The sequence below is a fragment of the Puntigrus tetrazona genome, chromosome 2, assembly GCF_018831695.1.
Source record: "Puntigrus tetrazona isolate hp1 chromosome 2, ASM1883169v1, whole genome shotgun sequence".
In the NCBI taxonomy this organism is placed as follows: Eukaryota; Metazoa; Chordata; class Actinopteri; order Cypriniformes; family Cyprinidae; genus Puntigrus; species Puntigrus tetrazona.
In genome coordinates, this window is record NC_056700.1 from 10,748,671 (window position 1) to 10,758,784 (window position 10,114).

A 10,114-nucleotide genomic window follows, 5' to 3' on the forward strand; every position below is an offset into this window, starting at 1 on the left:
GCCAACTTCATGAGGTAAGCTGTGTAAGTGGCTTTTTTTCGTTTTCACACAACAATGGTAGCGTGAAAGGAAGCGCTCCACAGAAAGCACACAATAGCAGGCTTTGGATGAATGACTAGCTGTTTACAAGTGCGTTCAGTCAGAGGTTTAGGTTACTTGCGAAAATAGTCCAACGGCGATTAAATCAGGAAAAGAGAGCAGCACAAACGTGTCTTTGTGATGTGAGGTCATGTGATGTCATCCTCCTCACTGTATAATGGGGAATGTAGAGGATGTCGGAGAGTCCGATGCCACAGCGCGAGCGCTGCATGAGAGTTTAATAATGTTTCAGTCCGAGACGCGTGGATCACCAACCCGCCGTTTAAAACAACGAGCATCAGCGCTGTCGAGCAGCTTCAGTGACCCCTGCCTGTGTCTGGCGCTCTCCGACGGGGTTTGAGGTAAATCTGTGAGAATGCCACAGTTATGCGGCCTCCTCATCACACTTTTATTTGTTGAGGTGAGTAAAACGGCATTTTACTATTTCTTACATTTCATATTTTTTCATTGTAACACTTTATGTTGATAGTCTACTTTAGACATTCTACTAACTATAAGTAGCTTTGAATATATGTCAACTAATTTTCTACTAACTCTCAGAATAGACCGTCAGGGTAGGTTTAGGGTTAGTAGAATAAGCTGACCTATACTTGCAGAGTTTCTGACAGTCAGAATGGTGCATGTTGTGGACCCGACAAAATAAAGTTTGAGAAGATATTAAGCAGGCAGTCTTCTAATAACCTAAGTTAGTTGACATGTGTTTGCAAAGTTACTTATTGTTAGTAGAATGTCTAAAGTGGACTATCGTTTTGTAGTCTTCTGCTCTGACCGTCCGTGTGTTAAACATTTCTTGCAATATTTTCCACACACATACACGCTGTCCATCTAGCACACAACATTGTTTATTGTTCTTGTCCAGGACTCGGACAAGAAGCTCTTTGTAGTTTATTTTCAGTGATATCAGATGCAGTCTTCAAGTGTCACAAAAAAATAAGAAATCACCATTATGTTATATAATATGTGACACAGATTAAGATATATACAAACTGGAATCATAGGGTCAAAAAATAAATCTTAATGGATCATGATCTTTATTTACTATCCTAACGATTTTTGGCACAAAAAGGAACATCAAAAATTTTGACCTATACAATGTATTGTTGGCTATTGCTACAAATATACTACTTGCCACTACGGGTTACTTCTGACTGGTTTTGTAGTCCAGGTTCACATGGTCTTCATTTAAAAGGGCACAAAAAGTAAAAGGTTTGACATAGTCACAGTCAATATTTTTTTACTGTTCGTGCAGTGATTAATCTTGTCTTTCATTTCAGCCTAAACAGGGTGATGTGAGATAAAATGCATCAACATTTTTATAGTTTTTGTTTTTAATTACTATATAGTATTTGAGATGCATCATCTGGCTAGACAGGAAAAAGCTCAATAGTTTGTGTTGCACACAAGACAAAAACGGTAGAAGAGAGTCAACACAAGTGCAATGTTAAATTATTCGACCAGAATAAATTTTAGCTTCAGCTTACGTGTTTATTACCTTGTTCTTTTATGCAAATGAGACTTTATTTATAAAACTGTGTCTTCGTTTGCAGACAGTTGCTGAAAAAAAGTACTGTTGGTACTATGAAGGAGATTATCCTGTGTACTTTGTGTAAGTATAATATATAAAACAGAACTGAACAGAGCAGTTGGGGTTTTAAGGAAGAAGCTAGAAAACTAGGACCCAGACTAGCCACCCCGGTCTTTATTAACCTCGTCCCTTTCTACATCCTCCTTAATAGTTTCAACAGAACAGTGGTTAAAAGATTCATTCAGATGCACAGTGGAAAAAAAAAGAGAGAATTCCTTAGCTCAGAAACTTCCCCCCTTTTAATGGTTTCAATAAGAGTAATTTATCACAAGCACTCCCGTACAGCCAGCCACTGACATCCACCGCAGGAGGTTAGGTACAAACTATTTAGTCTTCACACCAAAAGCACAGATTAATTCTCCTGCAGCCGTAGCAGACAGTACGTCACGCTTATAATCACATTTCATTCAAAAGAGCACATTCATCATCAACTTTACAAGTCATTAGTGCAGCAACAAGTACTAGGCTTTATCTTAAAATATTATCCCAATGAAAATTCTAAGCTGATATAAGGATGATATAACATAGTGATATAACAATTAAAAAAAATGTGTTATATACATCATCAGTGTTGGAGACAGTTGAGCTTCATATTTTTATTTTGTCATGATGAACAGAAAAAGAACATCATTTATTTTAAATAGAAATCTTTCATAACATTATTAACGTCTTATTAATGCCCATTTAATGAATTCTTGATAACCCTGAGCTTCTGAAAGATGATTATGTCTGTTACAGATGCAAAATATACGAAGACTGCTGTGGCACACAATGCTGTGTTCGATCCCTGTCTGTTCAAAGAATATGGTATTTCTGGTGAGCTTTTTTTTCTTCTTTCAATTTAAAGTTTTATAAAAAATACAAGTATTTTTTGGAAATTGCTTCGAAGTTGTACTTGGCTCAAAGGGTTGATCAGAGCAACCGTTTTTCTCATGCAAGTTCGCACTGAGAGGCGAAACCGAACCCCTGTGCTGACCTGGGTTGGAATTGAAATGATTTTAAAAAACGGTTTTTGATTGGTCTGTAGGCTGCTGCTGATAATTGGCATTTTGTGCTGCTGCAGTACTGGGTACTTCATTCGTAGACGTGTCCACCCTTACCCTCCTCCAGATAGGCCTGATTTCAACGTGACCTTCACCAGACAGCCCATCATATCACCAGGTAATCTCCTGGTCTTGCGTACACGCAGCGTTTACTTGGCCTCATCCGCTGTGTGTATGTTGTACCTTTGTGTTAATAGGATTGCGCCAGGCTGGTTTCCACAATTATGGAGATTCAGAGACTGCAGTAATTTCCACCGTCTACCCAGTGCAGACCCACCCCGGTCACGTGACTGCGGTGTATTCAGCCCTGCCGCCCCACTACAGACAGCCCCCTCCTTCCTACGATCAAGTCATGCAGGACTCGCAGAAGAAATAAACAGGCCCTCAGCGCAGTGACTTTTCTTGCTCTGTCTGTGAGGTCGATAAACAGGGATAAACACAAGAAGCTCAGCAGCTCAGGCACGAATGCAAGAAAGCGGACTTAAAGGTGACATATTATGACCCTTTTTACACATTCTGGTGTCCCCAGAATGTGTCTGAGAATTTTTAGCACGAGATAATTTTTTTACATCGTTTTGAAAATGCCTATTTTTAGTGGAAGCCGAAACACTTTTTGTGATTTTGGTGCCTGTTTCTTTAAATGCAAATGAGCTTCCGCTCCAGGCCCCCTTTTCGAGAAAAGAACTGCACCGTTGCAGCTTGTATCTACTAAAAACTGTTTTGGTTCTGATTATCGTGTTTGTGGATTTGAAATCATTTTTAAACCCTATTACGTAGTTTAAACTTGTGATATACGGTTTTCTGAGTGGACACATCTGGAGCACACGGACGGCTCCAGATGGGGCGGTAATATTATAATGCTGCATCACTAGGGGAGAGAGATCAGACGCACTCGTTTTTTTCAGCCGCTTACAGAAATTTTTTTTACTCTTTTTCACATTTCCTTCGTTGGTAGATGCACAAGGGAAGCAATTATAGCACTTTAAACCTGGAAAAGTCAGATTTTCATGATATGTCACCTTTAAAACAAACTGTACAAGTACAAAAACAAGAGTTTTAGGACACTGTGAAACTGTTTTTCAGTATACAAGACTACAGGAGGCTCATTATATTAGATACAGTAAAAGTACACTTAGTTTTCAATGTCAGGACTTAAGAATATGTTTGTAAATATAACAGATTGCACAATAGTTTTCATATCAAAGGCAGAGCAGATCTGTTCAATAATAGTAACAATAGCCTCAACAAAGTGCTTTGTATTTAATACTGTTCACTTCTAAAGAGATTTTTTTTCAGTGCTCTGACATGATTAAACATTTGGATTTGTTCCACATAAAGGGCATTAAACACTTCCCGAAGGCTTAATTGATTATTGATTGAAATCCAATGCATGCACTTTTATTATCTCACTCATCACCCACTAATAAAGTAAAACAATTAAAACTTATTTCTGTCTTTGACTGTTTTACATATCGTGTGTATTATTTTTAATGTATTAACTGTATACAGTTTCGTATCACCTAATAAATCAGGCACACACAGCTTTTTTGGTCCGCTTCCTAGTACTGAGTCGACCCACTGCCTTTTTTTGGCATAAATTCAAAAAGGTGCTGGAAACATTCCTGACAGATTTTGGTCCATATTGACATGACAGCGGGATGCAGAACAGCCTTGTTGTGAATCTTCCATTCCATCACATCACATCACATCCCAAAGGTGCTCTATTGGATTGAGATCTGGTGAATGGAGGTGATTTGAGTGCATGAAATCATTGTCATGTTCAAGAAAGCATTGCGATTTGATTTGAGCTTTGTGACCCGGCGTGTTATCCTGCTGGACGTATCCATCATGAGATGGGCATACTGTTGTCGTAAAAGAGAAGGACATGGTCAGCCGAGCTCAGGTACGCTGGTAAATTTAAACAATGCTCAGTTGGTATTAAGAGGTTGAAAGTGAGCCAAAATACTCACCACACCGTTACTTCACCACCACCAGCGTGGAGCTATGATACACGACTGGATGGATCCACGCTTTCGTGCTATTTACACCAAATTCTGACCCTACCATGTGAATGTCACTGCAGACACACACCAGGTAACCTTTTTTCTTCTATTTTTTTTTGTATGTGAAAATGACAGTACATCAGTAGTTTCAAAGACTGGCCAGGGGTGTGTTTCCTGGAAGCAACAACGCCCTCCAAAAGACAGACTTCAATGGAACATGCCGCCATATTTAGCTAACAATGCTTTTGGGAAGTGTACCCCAGTCTATCCATGCATCAACCATGCATCAAAGTCATAAAATCACATTTCTTTCAACTTCAGTAGATCCTCTAGACCATATAAACATGCTTAAAAGCATTACGTTGCAATGTGATTGGCTGACTTACAGTACTTTTATACATAATATACAAATTAGTAAAATTGCTTAACATAAATAAATAACTGATGTTTAATGTATTGCTAATATTTTCAATCTTTTTTTAATGTTTACTTCTCATTGATAGCCGTTCGTTACCACCACAAGGTGGCGCTATGAAGTAATAATTTCTAGTTTGTTGGCTTCCTTGTTTCAGGTCTAGGCATTACTAGCACTTCCCCTTGTGTTTTGTGCGAAAAGCCGTCAAGTCCTTATATACTCAGAATGGTAATACGTGCAATAATCATAAAAAAATAGCCGTGTTTGGAAAAGGACATAACGACAATTTTCATTCCCTTCAAGGCCGTTGATACACTGGCGAGGGAGACAGAACTAATCTAAATACTTCCCTGCAGGGCTCAGTTCTGAACCTCGGAAAAGATTTACCAAAATGCCTCTGATGGTGTTCAAGGTAAAACAGGAGGCCAGAGAAAAATGATGCCTGTGAACGGCGTTCTGACTGATCAGATTCGAGATTGTGTTTGATCCAGGGCTGCCTTCGTCCAGTCCCTCAAGACCCGCACACATTACTGAAGTTATGCTTGAAAAACACCCTTCCCTACGCGGCTGTAAATTGTGTATCAGCAGCGCGGGTCTTTTCTGAGCTGAGGCCCGATCAAGCGTGGCAGCAGTGGCGGACCTGTGTATGTAACTTTTCAGTCTAGACACTTACAGTTCAATTACATTCATGCAAAGGCCCTGGGAATGCCACTAAACGAAAAGGAGTGAAACCGTCTCATCTCGTTTGTCCCTGATAGTTTCAAATGAATTATTAAAACAAACAAACAAGTAGTTCTTGTTCTTGAACCGTGGCCCAACAGATTCGGGCTGGGAGAAATTCAAGGATGTAAGTTGCTTAAGGTACAGTATACAGCTTGTGTCTTCAGGTATACTTGGGAGTGAAACGTGCTTTGGGTTGCATTAATTGTGGCCTCTGAAACAGACAGCGCAACCTTTGTTTGACCTTCAGCTTATTTATAATGCAGACTTCATAAAAGTTTGAGCACAACCGAGCGCAGAGTTGCCCACGGTCCAGAATGTGGATGAGTTCAATCTCTTCACTTTCTAAGCGCATACAGCACACAATGAAAGGAATGCTCTGAGAACAGACACCGGCGTGAAATGTGTTAAAGCTAAAAAGTTCTACAATATATATTATAGTATATATATATATATATATATATATATATATATATATATATATATATATATATATGCATTCAGCACATTGTCTGGTCCTTGTATACATGCTTGTTACTTCAGAAGAAATTTTTATTGAAGTTTATTCAATCGTTCTAGTTTTTGCATATGTACGTTTGCAAAGAAAAAAAAAAGGAATAATTGTAAGGGTAATAAAAAGGTAATTGATATTGAATGTATTTGCGTTGGTGTATTTTTTGTTAGGAAAATATGTGGCCGAAATACATTTGAAAAACTGTAATCTGAAGGTGCAAAAAAAGTCCAAGTGAAGTTTTTAGCAATGCATATTACTAAGTAAAAAATACAATAGGAAATTTGCTAAATATCTTCATGGAACATAATCTTAGGATATTAAAAATAATAATCATTAGGATATTAAGAATACAATTTTGACCCGTACAATTCTTGGCTATTGCTACAAATATATCCCAGCGGCGTACAGTAAGACCAGGGTCACATCCGGTATTCAGGAAACTAGTGTAAGTGTAAGCAGGTCCTTGGTTTACTGGAACATGAGGCAACATCATAGACTCACAAGGTTAAATATTCAGTGTTCTCAGGGATTAAATGAACTTGACTAGATGTTCACAGTGTATAGTGCATATTTTTTAGACAACACATGATGGTCAAATTTCTTTTTTTACATCTGCTGTTTCTTTTGGCTCCTGCATTCTCCTCTTACCTGATTCTTGTGTTGTGTTGAGGTCAGGGGCGTACTCACCAACTCAGAAGTAAGGGACACAGAAATATCATATATAATAACTTTTTGTCTAATTGACAAGTTGTATTTTTTTAATTGGCGGAGAAATCAAATAGACCTAAACTGCATTATAATAACCAATATTTTTTGTGTTCTATCTTTATTTTCCTAATAGCAATTTCATATTTGGATTATATACAGCAAACACCCATTTTTAATCACAGAAAATATATACTGCACTTTAGAATTCCTTGATTTTATTTACTTATCTAAAAATGACACACATAGCCCATATATTGTCGTAATTGTGTATTTATTGTCTCATGTTTCTTCACTCAGCTCTAATTACTACAGCCGCACCTTACAGAGGCCCTTCAGCAACTTGGGTCACACAATAACAAACTTGCAGTCATGTTTAGTGTGCTTATATTATATAGTCGTGTATATTTTGTAATTAATTAGTCCTAGGAACAAGTGTCGCAAATTAGCTTCAGCTACAAGCACCGAGCACGCGCTGATAATTAACACGGCTGGTCTCGCGTTACTTGGTTACATCTTCATCCAATCAGAGCGGGAGAAGTAATACGAGCGTTTTACCTCAGCGTCTCGTTCAAAGTATTCCTCCGCCACCCAACTCCTCTCTTTAACGCGCGGGGATCGGGCTGGACGCCGAGCTCGGACCAGTCTCTTGTCGAAGGGGAAACCTCAGGAGCTCGGAGCCCTCTCACCGCCATCAAACACACTTACCTTTTACTGCGATTAATTTTACGTGACCGAGAATTCGTGAAATATCCGTTCAAGGACGCCGAGGAGATGTTGCTCTTTCAGCTATCAAGAAATACACAGTTCTCCAAGGTAAAATAAGGACCTATTTATTGACATGAATTTTAAATTTACAAGTTTAACACAGGAAAAAAAAAGCTCCAGCATCACTCGAGCGTTAATCTCATCCGTTAACGGCGAACGCTTTCTCAATCCAACCTGTGAACGCTCCACTCATAACAAAACACTGAAGATGAAAATAAGACCCGAGCATCCTTCTCATTTCAAACATTAGGTAGAACGCTATCATCCAGGATTTCTTCAGCGAAACAAATAAAACATACGAACATTTCTCAATGCAAGCACTTTGTACAAATCAATGTCCACGTCTAAATGAACAAACGTTTATTCACACTGAGGTAAATGATCCTATTTGCCCGAAGAGGTATGCTTTCGCGTGAACTATTTTTGGGTGTTGCACTGTAGTGTTTTTTTTTTGTTTTTTTGTTGAAGTGATGTTTCAGCTCTTGTAAGAAGCTTCAATGTCACCAAAAACCCAAACTGCATTTACACCAACCACAGAGTAGGCACTCAATATAAAAAGGCTTCTGGAATGACTTTTTATATATTTTTTATATATATATATATATATATATATATATAAACTGATATATATATATATATATATATATATATATATATATATATATAAACTGAATAGCAAAATTTGTCTGTACATAAACCATAACCTTGGAATGAACAAAGAAAAACAAATGTATGACTTTAAAATGCTGAAAATCGCTGCAAACGCAGATCCATTCTGGTTTTTCGGGGACTGGTTATACCAATAATTTGCGGAAAGCAGAAATCTTTATAAAATTGAGGCACTTGTGTTGCATCATGCACTGGAGAACACACAGTGAGATTGCATATCATAGTGTAAGTGTTTCTGGCTGCATCCCACATCATTTCCTGCCTTTCTGAGCCGGAACTCATTCATTCATCGATATGTTAATGCCAATGCGGGCTGCAGAACAGTTTGGTGCTATTGTAGTGTGACTACAATACCCCCCCCTTTTAAGCTCAAATTGAAAATACTGAATGTTAGATGACACCAAAGTAACCAAGTAGTTATACGACAGCATGTTTCCTATGAGTGTGTGAATGTATGTATATGTATATATATCACACACAAACACTGCCAGTCAAACGTTTTTAAACAGTAAGATCTTAAATTTTTTCTCTGCTCGCCAAGCCTGCATTTATTTCATCCAAAATACAGAAAATAGTAAAACAGTAATAATGTGAAAAACCTTTAATATTAAAAAAAAAAAAAAAAAAAAAATTTAAATCCACTTTTATGTGACTTAATGCTGTGATCAAAGCTACTTTTTTGGCATCATTACTACAGTTTTCAATGTCACATGATCCTTCAGAAATCATTCTATATGCTGATCAAGAAAGTATTATCAATATTTTAAACAGTTGAGTAATTTTTTTTTCTTCAGGAAAATATTAAAAGCTAAACATCTTAAAAGCTTTTGTAACATTACACACTTTACCATTTATTTATCATTTATTTTAATTTTTATTTTTGTTTTGAACAGCAAATCAGAATATCAAAATAATTTCTGAAGTCTAGAGTGTCTAATGATTTTGTAAATGTTTACATTTATTTAAAAATTATTTTTCATAGTAAACCATTAATTTATTTTTTTTTACCGTTAAAATAAGTTGCACTGTCTATGCTGTACTCTGGTGAGCAGAGGTGGCTTCGTTAAAAAACAAATCTTACTGTTCAAAAAAACAACTGCATATTTTATATACACGCACACATGCGAAAAAACAAACTATGGAAACTGAATCTGTAGAAAATATCTGAGCTGGAGAGGTGAATATCTAGAGAAATCTAGACATTTAATTCTTGGACTGTAACACTGTAACATTCTGAAGGCTGCTGGTGATTGTTGGCATTGTGTTTCTAGCATGAATCCAGAGTGATGGGGAGTTATGAAAAAAATCTGTCATCAGTTATTCTTTTCAAACCTGTATGTCTTTTGTTCATCTTTCACACAAATGAGGATATGTTTTTTTTTTTTTTTTAAATTCCATTGAGTTCTTTTTCCGTCATCTTTGACCTTTACAATGTTCATAGACATTGTAAAATAAATCCTCATAAATCAAGCAATTTAATTCAAGTCTTCTGTAAAGACACAATTGCTTTTATATGAAGAACAGAACGATTATAAAAGAAACCCATAGAAATCATGAACTTTTTTTAAAGTGTCAAACTTTTGGTTACGTAGA

The 10,114-nt window shown here is 37.1% G+C and overlaps 2 protein-coding genes across 2 annotated transcripts in view; one reads left to right on the forward strand and one right to left on the reverse strand.

Moving 5' to 3' along the window:
- Window positions 1-10,114, reverse strand: part of tox (thymocyte selection-associated high mobility group box) — an 839,643-nt gene that overhangs the window by 525,340 nt on the left and 304,189 nt on the right. The window lies entirely within an intron of this gene.
- si:dkey-24c2.9 (Vesicular, overexpressed in cancer, prosurvival protein 1-like) lies at window positions 150-4,140 on the forward strand. The gene is made up of 5 exons (XM_043259730.1): window positions 150-499; window positions 1,647-1,705; window positions 2,423-2,500; window positions 2,712-2,845; window positions 2,925-4,140. Exons 1-5 carry the CDS (start codon window positions 455-457, stop codon window positions 3,101-3,103), a joined length of 495 nt encoding a protein of 164 aa, XP_043115665.1. The 5' UTR covers window positions 150-454; the 3' UTR covers window positions 3,104-4,140.

Bases quoted from the DNA above. Each gene is read 5' to 3' on its own strand.
- si:dkey-24c2.9 (XM_043259730.1), top strand. From the start codon at position 455: ATGCCACAGTTATGCGGCCTCCTCATCACACTTTTATTTGTTGAG. The intron at 1,706-2,422 runs GTAAGTATAATA...TGTCTGTTACAG, and splicing joins GATTATCCTGTGTACTTTGT to ATGCAAAATATACGAAGACT. The intron at 2,501-2,711 runs GTGAGCTTTTTT...ATTGGTCTGTAG, and splicing joins CAAAGAATATGGTATTTCTG to GCTGCTGCTGATAATTGGCA.